The sequence below is a fragment of the Sus scrofa genome, chromosome 6, assembly GCF_054392235.1.
Source record: "Sus scrofa isolate SSC_HxYL_T2T_F1_AM1 chromosome 6, Sscrofa_HxYL_maternal_Yorkshire_Landrace_v2.0, whole genome shotgun sequence".
Lineage (NCBI taxonomy): Eukaryota > Metazoa > Chordata > Mammalia > Artiodactyla > Suidae > Sus > Sus scrofa.
The window spans coordinates 4,804,083-4,822,603 of NC_139388.1; the positions used below are offsets into that span (position 1 = coordinate 4,804,083).

Genomic DNA, 18,521 nt, shown 5'->3' on the forward strand with positions numbered 1-18,521 from the left:
GAGGACGGCAGGCTGGGGCCTCTGGAGACCCTGGGACGACACCCCCCATCCCCTTCTCGGGTACTCAGAGAAGCCCTCTAGCTCCCTGCGCCTGAGGAAGCTTCGGTTTTGCAAAGAACATCTCTCGCAAACCCGGAAGCTTTCAGGGAAGGTTCTCCTTCAAGCCGCACGTTAGCCAGGCGGCGGCTGCTTTCACCGCTGTGTGCCCAAGCTGCCAGGCCCAGGTGCCTGGCTGAGACCTGCGGCTGCAGCCGTGGCCCTACACCTATCACTGTCACCAGGGGTCAGGGGAACAGTCCCCACCCACCAAAAAGGCCTGACTTAGCAGGGGGGTCTACACAGCTGTTAAGATAAGGAAAATCCCTTTCTTTCACTAATCCATGTATTTTTTCAGTATTTTTCTCAGCTAGAAGTAAGTTCACATGCATCATTCATTTTTGCCTTTGTTTTCTTGGGTTTTTTGTGTGTTTGTTTTTAGGGACACACCTAGGGCATATGGAAGTTCCCAGGCTAGGGGTCGAATTGGAGCTACAGCTGCTGGTCTACACCACAGCCATAGCAACCCAGGATCTGAGCCACATCCTCGACATACACCACTGCTCATGGCAACACTGGATCCTTAACTCACCGAGTGAGGCCAAGGATTGAACCCTCAACTTCATGGTTACTAGCTGGATTCATTTCCACTACGCCACAAAGGGAATTCCCTGCCTTTATTTTATTTTTGTCTTTTTGCTTTTTCTAGGGCCTCTCCCACAGCACATGGAGGTTCCCAGGCTAGGGGTCGAATCGGAGCTGTAGCCACCAGCCTACGCCAGAGCCACAGCAACGCGAGATCCGAGCCTCATCTGCGGCCTACGCCACAGCTCACAGCAGCGCCGGATCCTTAACCCACTGGGTGAGGCCAGGGATCGAACCCTCAACCTCATGGTTCCTAGTCGGATTCGTTAACCACTGCGCCACTACAGGAATTCCAACCCTGCCTTTATTTTTAAAAAGCCATTTTGTTACTTTTTATGGCTGTACCCTTGGCATAATGAAATTCCTGGACCAGGAATCAAACCGGAGCCTCAGCAGTGACGATGCCAAGTCCTTAACCACCAGAGAAGTCCCTAAAAAGTCATTTTAATGAGCATTTTAACATAAAGGTCTATTAATAATCAAGAAATTTCAAATACTGAATTCTTGTTCAGCAGGTTAAGGACCTGACGTTGTCTCTGTGGGGATGCGGGCTCCATCCCGGGCCTGGCTCAGTGAGTTAAGGATCTGGTGTTGCCACAGGCTGCAATGCAGGTTGCAGATGCGGCTCTGGATCCGCCACTGCTGTGGCCATGGCGCAGGCCAGCAGCTGGAGCTCTGATTTGATCCCTGGCCTGGGAATTACCATATGCAATAAGAAAGAAATTTCAAACAAAGAAAGGCACAGAGGAGAGCTTCCTGAGTCCCGCCATCAGAGAAACGCGGACGCGGCGCTGGCTTCCTGAGTCCCGAGTACCGCCCGCCCCCAGCCCCCGCCTTACCCACGTTACCTTTACTAATTTCCAAGTCCACAGGATACTCGATATTTTTGATAAGCTTCTGGCATCCACCAGTCTTCTCGTAGACAAACCGTTTTAGGTGCAGCACGAGGACAGGAGGCAGTTTTTCCAGAGTCACTCTTCGACTGATCTCAACCTAAGACACAAAGCACACAGGACACGCGGCGGCTCAGTGAGCGGCAGAGGCTGCCTCCACCCCACTCAGAGAGCAGAGCCAGGGCGGTGCTGCTCCAGCCTTCCTGAGGCACGGCGTCCCCTGAGGGTCTGACGGAATCTTCTGAGAGCTCAGGACATGCTGCTTAGAAAAACGCATACATCCCCACAAACACAACGCAGAGGAGCCGCTGCGTCCCTGAGTCAAGTTAAGAATCTTCACTCTATGCACTCAACTGGCATAAACATCAAAAAGCTAACTTAGGAAAACCCTGAATTATACATGTAGGAATTTGTTTTCTAATAACTCTTGCAGTACTGATAAAACTGAAGCCATGATGTTTCTTTTATTCGATGCTTTAAATAATCCAATCATCAGTTTTATACGTTTCGGTTTTACGTTTACAGGTCGAATGAATGCTGCTGTTTACTGGATGCGTCTTCACAAACGATACTTGACCCTTTGGGGCAGCAGGCCTAGGAGTCTCCAGACCCTTCCGCACCCATCTTCCCACCCAGACAAGACGCCAGGCATAGAAACCGCCCCGCACGCCTCTGCAGTAAGGACAGCGGAGGAAGGAAAAGCGTGACCGCAGTTCCACCGTGAAAGCAGAGAGGACGACCCTCGGGCTCCAGCTTCCTCCCTGCAGACCGGGAGGCGGAGCACCGTTTCTCTGGGGCGACTGCTCATGAAGGGGCTCATGTGAAGCGCCATGTGTCCTGGGCTTATGTGTCCTGGGCTTCCAGCCACTTTCTAAGCACCCAACAAAATCAGACCTTCTTACAGAGCTAGCGTTTCACGGAATCCTGTTTCCCCACCAACCTTCATGGGATCCCACAGAGAAAAAACACATGACCTAAGAACACAACCAAATCAAACCTGGTACTTTATTTACAAGGTACACTTTTTTAAAAAGTGACATTCCAGGAAATGTGCTACTTGCCCCTGACACCTGTACAAGCTACCTGCAGCCTCCCTCCCTCAAACACCTGCTGGCCCACTCAGATGCCGGAATAGTCAGCATCCTTCCCTGCTGCCTTCAAGGCTCCACCCAAAGGCCACTTCTTCCCTGAATCCTTCCCCCAAAGCCGCCTTCTAGAACCACTCACCTCCTCCCCCCCACCCTCGGGGCACAGACTGACCACCGCGACCACGGCTTTCCCTACCAAAACGCCCGCCCCTCCCCAAGGCCGTTTAGCCGCAGCAGGAGCCAATGACGAAAACCAACACGTCACCAAAGCGCGTTCCTGGGAGCCTGGCAAAGGCAGGAGGCCTCCCCAGCAGGACCAGTGGCCAGACTCGGGGGACTGGCTCCAAGTGGAGGAGCTAGGATGGTGATTTCAGCTCTGGAGTTAGGCTGCCCCAGAGGGAGCCAAGCGGACAGTCCCCACGGCAGATCCACAGCCCGGTCACACCAACCGACCCCCCAGAACAAGCAGCCCTAGCGCTCCTGTCTGCCTCCCACCACCAGACCTGCAGCTTCTCCTCTAAGCCAACTGCCAAGATCCTGTTCCAGCTCCTAAGACTCCTATTTTATTTATTTATTTTTTACTTCTATCTTTTAAAACAACACTGCCCACAGAAGCGATGAGAAAACACACGGAGACCTGGGCCTCCCTTACGCAGAGCCCCCGAGAGGCTAGCCTGACAACGGGCGAGCAGACGAAAAGGAGGCCTCCCTGTCCCGCCTCCGCTCTTGAGCGGGGGCACAAGTGGCAGGGCCAGGGCAGGCCCTCGGCTCACCCTGCAGCCACCACACGCGACTCCAGCAAGCAGGCGCCAAGGAGACACTCAAAGCTGATCCGAGAAGCACGGCCCTGACTCGCCTGTGTTCACCTCCCGGCACACTTCCCCGAATTCACTCCCGCCATCTAGATCTGAGCCACGTGAGGGGAAGACACTCTGCTGCGGAGGAGAGCGCGGGCCTGAACCTGCGCATCTGGGCAGGCAGCCCCCGCGCCTCGCAACCTCCGTTCACACCAAATCGAAGAGGAAGAGGCACTGGAACAATCACTTTCTGTTTGTCGCTGTCCGTGAAGATCCACGATCAACGGCAAACCACAAGTTCAGAGTATCTCTTAGGCCCTAACTAACCTCACGAGACCGGGCTCTGCGGTATCAGGAACGTAAATAACATTGATAAGCCACGGCGCCAGGACGGGGTGCCGGAAAATGACGCGCCAGATCATTAACCCAGGACCTGCAGCCAGAGGCAGCTGTAAGGACAGTCCGTTTCAACCAAGAAAATCTAAAAACGTGGAAGCCGGCAGCCCCCGGCGTGAGAGGCGGGGCTCAACCCATCTCTGCTCACTGTGGACCCTGCGCTCTTCCGCCACCACCAGTGGGCGCTGGGGTGGGGGTGGAGACCGCTGGGACGTACCTCCTGCTTGGTTTTGGTGGTGTAGCCCTGGACAGACTCTCTTGCCACCAGGCTCTCCAACGCGTCCTGGACGGTGCGGATCTTGTCGGACTGGATGTCCAGCTGCAGCGTGAAGAAGGGCTGCAGGGTGGCAGACTCCTTGGAGCTCTGCTGGTACACCACGGACCTGAGGACGGAAGACACACGGCCTTTCAGAGCCCGGCCGCCCGCCCGCCCCCCCGAGTTAGCCAGCAGCCCGAGAGGAACCCCCGCGCAGCAGCAGGAGGAGGCCGGAGAGACCGGAAACACCAAAAATACACTGGATTTTCAAGTAAATCTGCTCAAATCGCCTCTTCAGAACTTCTGGCAACTCAGCTGATCATTCTCCAGCTTGAGCTCCGGGAGGAGACCGTTCCATCCTCTCCACACTCAGCATGAAGCACGGTCGGGAAAGCGGCCACCAGGCCACAGCCAGAAAACCCGGACGCTTTCACCCCCAAAGCGCCACGGCCTGTTCGAATGAAACTCGGGAAGCCCCAAGGCCAACAGAACGCCCTGGACGGCATGTCCCTGTGAGCGCGACTGGCAGAGGCCGGGGCGCGGTGTGCACGCGGTGGGGAGGCGGCCACCGCCCCAGGAGGAGGCGGCCAGCTCAGCCTTCTTTTCTTAGCTGGTTTTTCATTTCACTTCTTTTTTCTAGGTTTTTCTCAGTAAAAATGTGCCTTCGACCCATCATCTCTCATCTAGCTTCAGCAAGATGAGCGGCCCTCTAGGGAGTCTATCGCTGCCGTCTGCGGGACCGAGCGTATTCACCGAATACAAGGCGGGAGACGGGCGCGCAGGCCCTAGAGCAGCAGGCAGGCGCCTCCAGGCTCCGCCCGGGACGGAAGACCCGAGAGTAACGGCCGCGCCCTCCTTCCAAAGGGGAACAGCGGGAAAAGCAGCAAAGCTGTTGCAGAGATCAAGATTGGCGCTCCTGCCTCAAAGGGCCTGGACTTTCTCGAAAGGGTGGGCAATGCGAGAAAGGAGCTGGTCTCTCTGGAGAAACTGAAAAACCACCAGAGAAGGAGAAATTTTAGGAGAAATCCTTCAGCTGCTCTGAAGAAAGAATCAGGCTTAATGGTGGCTACTACACAGAGAAAAAGTTCCTAAATTTTAAGCATTAGCTCCCTATCTTTGCTTTAGAGGTTTTTTTTGCTTTTTAGGGCTGCACCCGCAGCATATGGAGGTTCCCAAGCTAGGGGTCAAATTGGAGCTGTAGCTGCCTGCCTACGCCAGAGCCAGAGCCAGAGCCACATGGGATCCGAGCCGCGTCTGTGACCTACACCACAGCCCATGGCAACGCTGGATCCTTAACCCACTGAGCAAGGCCAGGGATCGAATCCTCGACCTCACAGATGCTAGTCCGGTTCAGTAAACTCCACAGAGTGTTTTTTTTTAAAAAAAAAAAAAAAAGTACCAACAACTGCTTTCAACACAAAGACCGCACGAGGTAGAGGCTGCAGGGTCATGGCAGAGCCATCCGGGGCAAGCCAGAAATTTCTCCCAACTGGACTGAGGTTTTTCCTACTGGGGATTCACCAACAAATTTGGGATCTCTGGGTGTGGTGGCGGACGGTGTGCTCTACCTACACACACCCACCGGACTGGGCCCTCGCCCGCCACCCTTGGTGGGTGCCCCAAGATGGCCAGCATCAGGCTACTGGGCTAACAAGGGATCAGGACACAGATGGCCTCTTAACACTGCTGTTCTCCAACCTGGACCCCTGCTCCCTCTCCCTAAATGGCCCACGCCAAGGAACTGGAGACTGACCCAAGACTCCAGGACAGAAAGGAGCCTGCAGAGTCCAGCTCACAGCAGGGAGCACAGAAACATGTTCCAGGCCGCATGGCAGCACAGCTGGCATCTAGACCCAGCGCCACAGAGCATCGGCAGCCAGGCCATGAGCAAGCGGGCCTATCCCTAAGGTTTTCATTAACCTGCTGAAAGGCGCTCAATCTAAGCTGTCCGGGAGCAGAGACTGACCTAGCTTTTCAGGACTTGAAAGGGGTGCTACTTCTTTTCAATATGCAGCATATAGGACAATGAAATGCTAAGCACGCATTAAAAAAAAAAAAAAGACAAAACCCACTCCTGCTGGCAATGCTGCGAAGCCTCCCGAAGGAAATCCTGCTGCCATGAGGGGGAGGAGTAAGCCTCCTTAGAGTGGGCACGAGCTCTACTGAAGGCCACACGGTGGTGGTGGCCTGGACGGCTCCAACGGCAACGAATAAAGACCTCTGTGAATGAGCAGAAGGCGCTGACTTCAGCGGAGTGGGCGCAGAGGTGCCAGGCACCCCGGTCACGAGCTCTATGAGGGGACACCCCTCCCCAGCTCACTTGGGGCCAGCGCTCCCAAGTCCTCCAATCAGACACATGAACGTCTTCTCTCAACAAAACGTGAACTTCAATGAACTGGTCTTTCTCTCCCTACTCGCCTGTGAGCAGAGGACAGAGGGGTAAACACTGCTGAGGGAGGGCAGTGCCCACTGCGGCAGCGCCGGCAGCGTGAGAGCAGGGGGCGCGGCGGAAGAGCGGCAGGAGGGCCAAGCACAGAGAGGCGCACAGTCAAGGCAAACCACCAAGTCCAAGATCTCTTAGGACAAATCTTACACCTCCCCCCTCCAGCAAAATGCCAAAATCCTACAAAAGGAAAACGCTAAATTATTCCAGAAAAGCATAAAACCTGATGTGTCCACCAAAAATGCCAGTGATTGGGGTCTGAACAAAATCCGCCTGGCGAGTGACCGAGGTCTTATTTCTGGGGCCCACTTGCTCCCATTCGTCCTCACTTCCTTCGCCTGGTTCTTCCTGCTCGTCTTCGTCCACCAGGTGGCTTTGGGGTCCGTTGGAAACAGTAAGTTCTGAAAAGGAGATGGGCTGCTTAGGCTGCTGTTTACCCAAAGAGCAAAAAATAAAAATAAAAGAAGGCTCTACAGAAACCGCCTCCACAGACTGGCAAGCGTAGCTTGAAAAGTGCAGAGGACAGAGGTGGAGGGGCCAGAAAGAGACAGAGGCATGGACACCACTGTAACAGCAATCCAGCAGTCAGCCAAGTACTCCCCCAACTCTTCTTGCAGCTTTTCTGTGCATTTGACCATTTTCCTAATAAAAAGTCGAAGGAAAAAAGCAGAGGTTCTGGACAAATTTTGAAATATCCAAACAATCGCACTCGTACACAATAAGCAACATAAAAGTAACTAGTTATCTTAATGAGTCAATAAGTGATTTTTTTTGGGGGGGTGTCTTTTTGCCATTTTTGGGGCTGGTCCCACAGCATGTGGAGGTTCCCAGGCTAGGGGTCAAATCGGAGATGTAGCTGCCCGCCTATGCCAGAGCCACAGCAACGCGGGATCCGAGGCAAGTCTGCGAGCTACACCACAGCTCACAGCAACGCTGGAGCCTTAACCCGCTGAGGAAGACCAGGGATCGAACCCGCAACCTCATGGGTCCTAGTCGGATTCGTTAACCGCTGAGCCATGACGGGAACTCCAATAAGTGATTTTTTGAACGGCAAATGACTATTGTGGGAAAAGGCAACTTCTTAACATATGAGAATATACATAACACTTAATATATATATATATATATATATATATATATATATATATTTTTTTTTTTTTTTTTTTTGCTTTTTAGGGCTGTACTTGAGGCACATGGAGGTTCCCAGGCCAGGGGTCAAATCGGAGCTACAGCTGCCAGCCTGCACCACAGCCACAGCCACGCAGGATCTGAGCCGCGTCTACAACCGACACCACAGCTCACGGCAACGCCAGATCTTCAACCCACTGAGCGTGGCCAGGGATGGAACCGCAACCTCACGGCTCCTAGTCAGATTGGTATCCGCTGCACCACGGTGGGAACTCCCCTAAGAACAATCCTTAAGAAAATGCTCTCACACAGGTTTACAACAAGTACACCACAACCTACTTTCATTGTCCGGGGAGAGAAGCTTCTTGAGGCTCAGCATCTCCTCGTGGAGGCCATTCAGGATGAAGCCCAGGTACTCCTCCGCGTCCTCCTGCCGACCCTGCAAAGGCCCAACGCGACCGGGTCCCTCTCATTACTCAAGGCCCGCGTCGAAGGGACCACCTGCGTGTTCAAACTACGCCTTCTCCTAAACTTCTGGTAAGACTTGAGTCAAGGGTTCCCCCAAAAGCCCGTGAATTTTCCTCCGGGCAACTGAGATGGGGGGAGGAGGGCGGAGGAAGGGCTGAAGCCAGGGCTGGGGGAAGGGCAGACCAAACACATGGATCTCTAAGCAACAGGGCCGTGGGGCTTGACACATGGCTTTCTTCTGTACTTTCGACATGTTCTACAATAAACATAAGTCACCTTAATAATAAGCTATTTACTAAATGAAACAGAAAACTAGAACTAGATGTCTACGGCCGCTTCGCTGTGCACCCCAGGGCTACCGCTCTGGCCCCAAGTTGTAAAATCAGCTGCCGTGCGTATTTCCTACCTCTGACGGAGGCAACCCAAGGGGAGAGAACCCAAATCATGTATGAAAACCTCCACTGACGCAAAGACTTAGCTACTCGCTGTACACGCACACATCAGCATAACCATCGCGTGATACGAACGAGCCGCTGGATCTCACACTGGCTGGGTCTGACTGCCTAACTCATCAGGACGGGGGCCTGGGTCGCACGAGGGAACAGAGCTGCGTGTTCTGAGGATCTGCCAACGCCCCTGCCTGCGGTCTCCACGTCGAGGAGTGTGCTCCAAGTGGAGCTGTGGCTACGGATGGATGGCAGCCGTCTGGGCGAGTGTGCTGTGTCTGTGGGACAGGGCAGAGCTGGCACAGCCCGAGACCCGAGGAGTCAGGCGCCCTAGGAAAGCCTGCTCGCTCTGTTGGTCCTTGGCTGCCTCAGTGGGAACTCGGATTTCAGGGTTCCCACCACTCCCGGAACTTGAGAAGGGAGCGTGCCTGAACTGTGCCAGCAGTGTGGTTCGGGCTGAGCCTGGCTTCTCCCTTTGGGAGTCTGGAGTGTGGGGGTGTGGGAGGCAGCGGGTGCCCACATGACTAGCCGCTAACAAAACCCTTGGACCCCAAGTCTCTGAGGAGCTGCCCTGGTGGACCAACCACACTTTGATGCGGGCAGAATCAAGAGGGCTGTGTGTGGCGCCACCCGGAGAGGGGCCTGGAGGTTTCCTGCAGACGGCGCCCGTGCCTGCTCCGGGCTGCTTGCCATCCTTGTGTCTGTCATACTGAACTGGAGCAGAGGGGGGTCGACCCAGCACAGCCAAGACTGAAGAGCAGGATCTCAGCGCGGCTCAACCACAGGAAGCCCCGGCCTTGCCTCAGTCCAGCTGGGCTGGGCGGCCTCCTCTGGCTCCCAAAGCGCCCGCACAGCATCTATCTTAGTGCTAGTCTTGTCCGCTTTCTCAGGTTTCCGATCTACTGGGCGAGGAGCTCTCTCGGGGCAGAGGGCACAGTTTACTCCACGTCCGCGTTCCCAGCCCTCTGTCTGTGGCCGTCCGGGACTTGGGAAATGCGAACTCTGAGCCCAACACCAAAGGCTGTGTTACAAGTGTGTAAAGAGCCCCTGGTGGTCTTGCACACTGCCCGAGGCATTCAGCTTCTTCAAAACAACAGAGCATCAAACAAAGGACTTTACTCAACTTGAATGGAATTTTCTTGACTATTTTCCTAAATAATTTCCCTAAGCATCACATCAGCTGCTGGTACTGACTCATCACGCGCTCCGTCAGGGAGGAAAGAAAGGATGCAGTTAACTGTGCAAAGGGAGCCCTGACCTACTCTCAAGAGCCGTCCGGGTGGCCGTTTATTTATTTTTTGTCTTTTTAGGGCTGCACCCGTGGCATATGAAGTTCCCAGGCTAGGGGTCGAATCGGAGCTGTCGCTGCTGGCCTACACCACAGCCACAGCAATGCAGGATCCGAGCCGTGTCTGCAACCTACACTGCAGCTCACAGTAACACCGGATCCTTCACCCACTGAGCGAGGACAGGGATTGAACCCGAGTCCTCATTCATACTGGCTGGGTTCGTGAGCGCTGAGCCACAGTGGCAACTCCAGGGTGGGCCGTTTACAAGACCTCTGTGGCCTGTGGCCTTGGCCTTCATTCGCAAGGGTATGATTAAAAGCATAGGGCTCCAAGGAGCTGCCACTGTGTGAGCACATGAGAAGACAGCAGCTCTCCTGACCGGTTCTAGGCCCAATCTCCCCCATCCGAAGGGCAGGCCGTGCAGTGGACTTGGAGCTGACTCGGCTGCTTAGCGCTGCCATTTATTAGCTGTCACACTGGACAAAGACTGCACTTTTTTCAAACATAACAAGTGGACGACAATCGTACTTTATTCACGGGGTTAAGTAAGCTAATGTAGGGGACAAACGTGGCGCTGAGGCTGGCGCACAGTAAATGACACAAGGTGTCCCTGATTTAATGCACCCTGGAGGCTCACTCCGAACTGAACGTGCCCAGAGCAAGCCTCGATCCGCAGCACCCCCACTTAACCGCTGCACTGAGAGCGGAGGGCAAGCACTGGCTAAGCACCAGGGAAGGCACCTGGCCACACGGGAGGTCAGGGCGGGCCCCCACCTTCTCAGACAGGCTCGACTTGATGACGGTCAGGAGTCTGTATATGTACGTGGGTTCGAAGGCAGCTCCGGGGCGGATGTCCCGCATGATCTTATCCCCGAGCGCTGCAACGGAAGCAGAACAGGGACCTTCGTATGAAACCACGCCTTCCAACGGTAACGCGGCAATCACCGCAGCCTCCCCCCGACCGCTGCCCGATGCTGAGGACAGCGCAGGCGCAGCCCTCCCCACGAAGAGGCGTTTCCCTTCCAGCAAGACTGAGCGGATCAAGTTTACCAAGTTCCGCCCTCTGACTCCCTAATTCCCAGGACGCAACGGCATCACAAGACCCTGTTTTCACTCACCTTGCCGGGGTTTTGGAGGTACTGGCATATTGGTAAACTCATTCATTAGCCGAACACTAAACATGGGGGGAAAGAAGTTAGTACATTTTTTAAAAAAAGATACACATTTGCTCAAGAGCCTTGGCTAAGCAGAGCATCAACTAGTACGAAGAAAACAAACTTTAGAGAGGCACTGCTAGAGCAGCTAGTGAGCTCTGAATCTGCTCTCTAGGGTGTTATGCTTCAGTGCACTGTGAGAGACATAAACAGGTAAATGCTAAAATGTGTTCAACAGCATCTAAAGAACATAAATACTCCAGCTCCATCTCTGGTTAACTTCCATATAAAATCGTGAACATTAAGTTTTTTAAAAAGTAGAATGACAGCACGTCGCTAAGCTGTTTGAATTGAATTATCAGAGGGGGAAAGCCCACCCTTACCCACTGGAACCCCCCACTTACAAGCTATCTATCATGGGGGTGGACGTGCACGGCCGCTGCACCTTGGAGAACACGGGGATGAACTTCATCAGGTGATACATCGGAGGGCAGGCAACCAAGGCCTGCAGCGTCTGAACGCCGGCAGTAAGGAAGCGTGAAGGAAACGAAACAGATGCTCCGAGCCGTCCCGCGGCGGCACGGGAGACGCAGGAACACTCAAAACTAAATAAGCCAAGAATACCGAACAATGCACACGCCCAGACCCAGGAAGGAATGACCCCAACAGTCCCGGGGCCAAGTGCCTTGTGATGCTCTCGTAGTATATGTGCAAGAACGTGATTGCACCAAGATAATCAAATCAAGTAACACAAGAATTGCAGTGCTAAGCGGTCAGAACAATTCTAATGAGAATTAAACTGGCAGGAGTCTGCCCATCACAAGTCAACAAATCATCTTTGTTTTTTGGCCAGGAATAACTCTCGTGATAAGAGGTAAGGAACCAAGTTTTTAGAGTCAAAATGTGGGGCAGACGCCCCCAGGAAGCTGAACTGAGAAGTCGAGCGTGCTGGAGAAGAGAGAGCTGCGGGGAGCCAGCCTGGGAACAGCATCGGAGAAGGATACAGCATTAATGTAGCACCAGTTTCCTTTATTGATCAGCCCGCGGGGTTGCAAGGACACTGGTTTATGAATCAGGGTCACGTTCTCCAGTAACTCTGCAAGAGCAAAGAAGCACAGTGAAGAGTCGACGGCCAGCTAAGGAACAGCTCTCACGCTCTGAGCGCTCCTGGCCTTAACCCGCTTCCCTCAAGCACACATCACCTCCAAAGGGAAGGCACGCTGTGCTAAAGCTTCCTTCCGCTCACCACCACACAGTACTCAATGATTTAAATGTTCAAAGATATTTTCCCCAGAACACCAACATTTATCTCCCTGTAATAATATGATTAGGGTACACAAGAACCTTTTTGTCTGTTTGTTTTAGGGCCACACCCATGGCACATGGAGGTTCCCAGGCTAGGGGTCGAATCGGAGCCGGAGCCGCCGGCCTATGCCACAGCCACAGCCATGCCAGATCCGAGCCACATCTGTGACCTACACCACAGCTCATGGCAATACCGGATCCTTAACCCACTGAGCGAAGCTAGGGATCGAACCCGCATCCTCATGATTCTTAGTAGGATTTGTTTCAGCTGCACCACAACGGGAACTCCTACAAGAACTGTTTTAACAAGAAACAGAAAAAGCTTAAAAAACAATATAAGAGAAATCAACTACGCTTTAATTTAAAACCAGTAACAGTACCAGTGGGAAAGATTTAAAAGCTAGGGGCTTTGCCACAGGGACAGCGAGGCCGGCCTCCTTACTCAGGAGATGGCTCAGACCCCACGGGGGAAGGCATTCACACAGGACTCGGCCCTTCCACGTCTGGGCGCCCAGCACATCGAAGCGGGAGTTCTGTGGCTGCTCAGCAAGTGACAACCCTTCCTTTAGGGACAACTGTATCCCACAAACTAAACCGTAGTTCCCTCAGAAGTCCCACTGAGGGGCTGCTGTGTGTACCTGAGTCCCTCGTTCCACTGACAAACAGGCTTGGTTATCCTCAGACTCATCTTCTCACATCGTCTTCCTCACGGTCTTAAAACAGCCGTCTTTACAACTCAGTGCTTCGTTAAGTGCTTTCGCTTTTTTTTTTTCTTTTCAGAAATGCTTTATAATGAGGCCCCCCCAAGTCCATTATAGATCGTGGAACAGGGAGAGCTCCAATTTCTGCATCCCTCCACACCTGGCAAGTGGCCTCCCAACTTACAGATGCTCACTGGCCGCACTTAATCCTCGGTGACCCCAGAGTACCACCACCACCACCACCAACCCCCTCTCACCAAAAGGAGACAGGCTCAAGGTTAAGTGGTCTGCGTGTGACCACACAGGACTCGGGCTGTGCAGCCAGCACCTGAAATCCACAACCTTCGGCCACACGACACGGCCTCCCACAAGGTTCCAACTGGTTCCTAGAGAACACAGGTCTGTCTGCTGTCTGCACCCACCCCAGCATCTCTCCAACAAAAGCAGCCCTTGCTTTCTAAAAACACAGCTGGAATGAAACGGTCCCAGACTTAAGAAGAAGTTAACTTGCAAGATCCTCATGTCAGCACACACACTGTCACCCTCTTCTGTGAGAATAAATGCCCTCTTTCCTCTAACAGAGGAAGCACAGAGAACAGTTTCCCCATTTATTAAAAAAATAGGAGTTCCCGTCGTGGCTCAGTGGTTAATGAATCCGACTAGGAACCATGAGGATGTGGGTTCGATCCCTGGCCTCGCTCAGTGGGTTAAGGATTTGGCCTTGCCGTGAGCTGTGGTGTAGGTCGCAGACATGACTCAGATCCAGCAGTGCTGTGGCTGTGGTGTAGGCCAGCAGCTGCAGCTCCAATTTGATCCCTAGCCTGGGAACCGAACCTCCATATGCTGTGGGTGCGGCCCTAAAGAGACCCCCCCAAAAAAATTACAGACTCAAGAAAACCCATGGCATCTGCTGCTCCGTTGGGCTAAGCTGGCCATGGTCCTCTCCCCTCTCCCTGTAAGGTACGGTGCTTGGCCTGCAGGGCAGAGCAGCTCAGGAAGGGACCTGCGCCACAGCCTGCGTGGGACTCTAACTGAACTACTCCCGGCCGCCCTGACGACCCTGCCAGACGGTCACCACTATCGTCCCATTTTACAGGGAGGCAAAACAAGGTCCAGGGGGTTAGGTAACGGGTGGAGTCATGTAACTGAGCTGACGTAAGAACCTGGGTCCAGAAGCCAGGCCCTTTCTTCTCAGTAGATAATGAATGGACTCTGCTTTAGAACCCGTTTCCTGGAGTTCCCGTCGTGGCGCAGTGGTTAACGAATCCAACTAGGAACCATGAGGTTGCGGGTTCGGTCCTTGCCCTTGCTCAGCGGGTTAACGATCCGGCGTTGCCGTGAGCTGTGGTGTAGGTTGCAGACGTGGCTCGGATCTTGCATTGCTGTGGCTCTGGCGTAGGCCGGTGGCTACAGCTCCGATTCGACCCCTGGCCTGGGAACCTCCATATGCCGCTGGAGCGGCCCAAGAAATGGCAAAAAGACCAAAAAAAAAAACACGTTTCCTCTAAGGTTTCAGACACTAACTTTTCCCACCAGCTAAAGATCTTCTACTCACAATGGATTTCTATAATGTCTTTGAGCCATTTTATCCCAGCAGCCCGTAAGTTCCAACGTGTGCCACAGAATGGCAATTATTCAACAGAATTACTCCACAAAAAACTTGTGCATTTTCAAATAAGCATCAGTCCCAAAGAACACTCCAACACAACACATGACTCGGGGCCATGGTATTTTCATTATCTAAAAACAATTAATACGGAGTTGCCATCATGCTCAGTGGGATAGGAACTCAACACAGCTGACCACAGGATGCAAGTTCGATCCCTGGCCCTGCTCAGTGGGTTAAGGATCCAGCGTTGCTGCAAGCTGCAACGTAAGTCACAGATGCAGGTCAGTACCATGTTGCCGTGGCTGTGGCGTCACACAGCAGCTGCAGCTCCGATTCAACCCCTTGCCTGGGAACTTCCACATGCCACAGGTACAGCCATAAAAAGACAAAACAAAAAAACAAAACAAACAAACAAACCAAAAAAACCCAATAAAGTTTTCACATGATGGTTAAAAAAAAACAAAAAAAACCCTCAAAGGACCTCTGCTAAATGACATGCTGCCACTGGCCAGGCCCTGCCTGGGCCCGTGTCCTGCAGTCAGAGGACCGAGGGGTGGCCCTGATGCAGGCTGGGCTTAAGGGGGTCAGTGGAGGGGACGCTCCACCCAGTCCAAGGGCTGCAGAACCCTGAAGTGGCCAGGGGCCTGCGACGGCCAAGAGCCAGAAAAGTGTGTCCAGCTGGGTGATGTGTCTCCCACCCAGAGGAGAGGTGCAACGGGAGGGGGTCTGTGCTATGTGCAGTTAGAAGACCACGGGCTCACGTTCAGAGGTTCAAACAAGGGTACCAGACAACGAGCACCAGTACAGGCTACACCGGTACCGGCAAGCAACGCATCTCGACTGCCACACGCACACAGGACCCTGCAGCTCAGGCCGAACTGCCCACTCCGCCAGCTACGGGTCCAAGGTGGAGCCCCAAGCTCCACCCACGTCCAAGTAACAGGCCGAGGAGACGCCCACAGGGTGACTGAAATGGGCAGTGGGGGCAGAGCAGGGTGGAGGGCCTCAGGGAGGAAAACAACAGCAGCGGACACCTGGCTGAGGAGTGTGCAGGGTGGCGGTCGCTAAGGCGCTCAGAGCACGGCAGGGGGGAGCGGCCAGGGAAGGGCAGACCCACCACGTCTACGGTGCAGAGAATGAATCAGCGGAACAATTTCCTTGACAACGTCGGAGGTAGTCTCCCAGGGTGGGGCCGGGCTAAAGGCGAGGGGAGTGGGCTAGACAGTATTATTCGTTCCCGTTCAACAGACACTGAAGGAAAACAGAAAATGACCGAGGACACGTGCAAGATTCACCTGAATCATCCCCTCGGTTCCAACCGTCCTGAGAGACTCAACAACATGTTTACAGATGGTCAGAAGGGTTTGGATCTGTACGCTGCTGAATTTTTAACAGATCACTTAGGGCAGGGCCCAGTCCCCTCTCGAAGGGGAAGCAGGTGCAAAACTATCAGGAACTATCAGGAACTAACTGCTCTAAGGAACTAACTGTGTCTAAGATGCTGGACACCGCATCTCCTCTTAGATTCTCAACAGAGCTACGAGCCGCAAATCACCTGGCCACCTGGAGGTGGACACCGTCGGGCCGACGGAACCCGGAGAAGTCATCCAAAGGAAAAGTGACGTCAGCAACTTCCTTCCAACATGTATCTGGGCAGCAGCCTGTGCTGGCTGGACAGAAACCCGAGTTCCTCCATCAGCGCTTCCCTTGAATCAGTGCCAGCTTGCGGCCCTCACTTTGGTTTGCGCGTTTGGAGCAGGCAGGCAAGAAGTTGCACGATTTCTTGCCCAACATTAAGTTCCGGTCTCGTAGCGTCACCCGGTGATTTGTTCAGTGACAGCACGTAACCAAGCGTCCCCGTAGACACGCATCCTCCAAACTAAAAACTCTGAAAGCTAAAGACCCTGAAACCAGACATTCTGTTCTCAGGCACGCTTCTCAGAGGAGGTCCTGGACTAGCTTCCTTTCGGGTCTGGCGCAACGTCCACACACGTGGAGGAGCATGGCACACGCTCCAAGCTCACAGACTTGCAACATACAGACAAGACACTTCTCTGATTTCTCCTAATGATTATGCGGTTATTCCAAACCCTGCGGTGGCCAGTCGTCCCTAGGCTAAAACAGTGTCACCCTGCTGTGTGTTCTGTCCCCACGCCCCACAGCGCCCCTCTCCAAGTCAGACTGGCAGAGCCTGGAGGTCTCTGTGGTGGGGGAGCCACCCCGTCCCCAGACAGCAGAAGGGGTGCTCCTGACGGCAACAGCCTCACACTGTCAACCGCTCAGCTGCACTCCCCCCCGCAGCCCAGGGTGTGGCCTTCTCCGTCCACGGCCTGGTACTGCTCGGCCCACTGGCTTCAAAGGGCCCCCCCACCCCCACCCCCCGGCATAAAACACGTCCCCTCTGCTGTAAGGGCTCCAGCCAATCCCTTCCTGATTCGGACCCTAGACAGCCCCAGGGCAAGGCTGACAGCTACTCCCAGGCTTGGCGGTGCAGAGCAGCAGTGAGCACGCATTAGACAGCCATGGAGGAGGAATGAGGCATCTAGAGACGAAAGCTGTGGGCTACGGGGAATGACTCCATTCCAGTCTGTCAGAAACTACCCAGGGGAGCTGCAAGGTCATCCTACCACACAGCTGGGTAGGCCTCGGGAGCAGGAGGCTGCGGTGGAGAAGCAGACCAAGGGCAAGAGTCCCGGAAGACAGGCAGAGGGTTCGCACCTGGTTCCGCCACGTCATTCACCCAGCAGCCTGGAGCCCAGACAGCGTGCTGCCCAACGCACGGCTATGGTGAGGACCTGGCATAGTGGGATAGTGGGTCAGCTCCTAGATGCTCCCAATTCTCAGACAATAAAGAGCTGTGGCGTTCCCACTGTGGCTCGATCCCTGACCTTGCTCAGTAGGTTAAAGACCCGTTGCTGCCATGGCTGTGGCATTGCCCTAAAAAGCCAAAAAAAAAAAAAAACCCCAAAAAACCAAAAAAGCAAAACCACTACAGCAATGGATAAACAGACTGAATAATCGCAAACTGGCTGTATTCCAACTCTTTCTTTACAGCTGATTTGTCCCCTCTGATCTCTATTTCTCTTGCGGTTACACAAAATTCACTGTCATTTTTATTATTACTTTGTCTTTTTGCCTTTTCTAGGGCCACACCCTCGACATTTGGAGGTCCCCAGGCTAGGGGTCGAATCGGAGCTGTAGCTGCCAGCCTACGCCACAGCCACAGCCATGCCGGATCCGAGCTGCGTCTGCGACCCACACCGCAGCTCACGGCAACGCCGGATCCTTCACCCACTGAGCGAGGCCAGGGATCGAACCCGCAACCTCATGGTTCCTAGTCGGATTCGTTAACCACTGCGCCATGACGGGAACTCCTATGATAGCAACAGATCTTTTAATGGAGCTAGAATTTCACACACTTAAATGCTGCTTAAAGTAAGTGGGCCTGAGATTTACAACTGCCCATTAAGGGGAAATCCGTGGTACTGGGTCTGACCTGCAACAAACGGAATATACTTATCATTTTTTTTTTCTTTTTTGGCTGCCCCATGGCATATGGTGACCCCAGGCCAGGGATCAGATCTGAGCCTCAGTTGTGACCTACACCGCGGCTGCGGCAATGCTGGATCCTTAACCCACTGTGCCGGGCTGGGGATGGAAGCTGCGTACCAGGGCTCCAGAGACAGGGCTGATCCTGTTCCATCACAACAGGAACTGCTACTTTATCATTTTTATGATAAAAGAAATCGCTAAATGGGAGAACATGACGAAGGGGAAAAAATTCCAAACCATCCACTTTACCTAAGCTCAGTATGATTTCTAGAATTCTTCAGTGTGACAACTCTGGCTGCATTATTTCACAGCAAG

The 18,521-nt window shown here is 53.7% G+C and overlaps 1 protein-coding gene across 4 annotated transcripts in view; it reads right to left on the reverse strand.

The window, feature by feature from the left end:
- Nucleotides 1-18,521, reverse strand: part of USP10 (ubiquitin specific peptidase 10) — a 66,257-nt gene that overhangs the window by 6,104 nt on the left and 41,632 nt on the right. For 3 of the 4 annotated variants that reach the window (XM_084959410.1, XM_021093724.2, XM_021093725.2), the window contains 8 exons: nucleotides 12,044-12,135; nucleotides 11,444-11,553; nucleotides 11,004-11,059; nucleotides 10,660-10,763; nucleotides 8,022-8,121; nucleotides 6,778-6,955; nucleotides 4,073-4,238; nucleotides 1,530-1,674 (listed from right to left, as the gene is read on the reverse strand). In XM_084959410.1, coding sequence (XP_084815536.1) covers nucleotides 1,530-1,674; nucleotides 4,073-4,238; nucleotides 6,778-6,955; nucleotides 8,022-8,121; nucleotides 10,660-10,763; nucleotides 11,004-11,059; nucleotides 11,444-11,523 — 829 coding nt within the window. In that variant the 5' untranslated portion in view covers nucleotides 11,524-11,553; nucleotides 12,044-12,135. Of the gene's footprint in view, nucleotides 1-1,529; nucleotides 1,675-4,072; nucleotides 4,239-6,777; nucleotides 6,956-8,021; nucleotides 8,122-10,659; nucleotides 10,764-11,003; nucleotides 11,060-11,443; nucleotides 11,554-12,043; nucleotides 12,437-14,657; nucleotides 17,635-18,521 lie in introns of those variants that run through there. The other variant, XM_084959411.1, reaches the window with a different exon arrangement.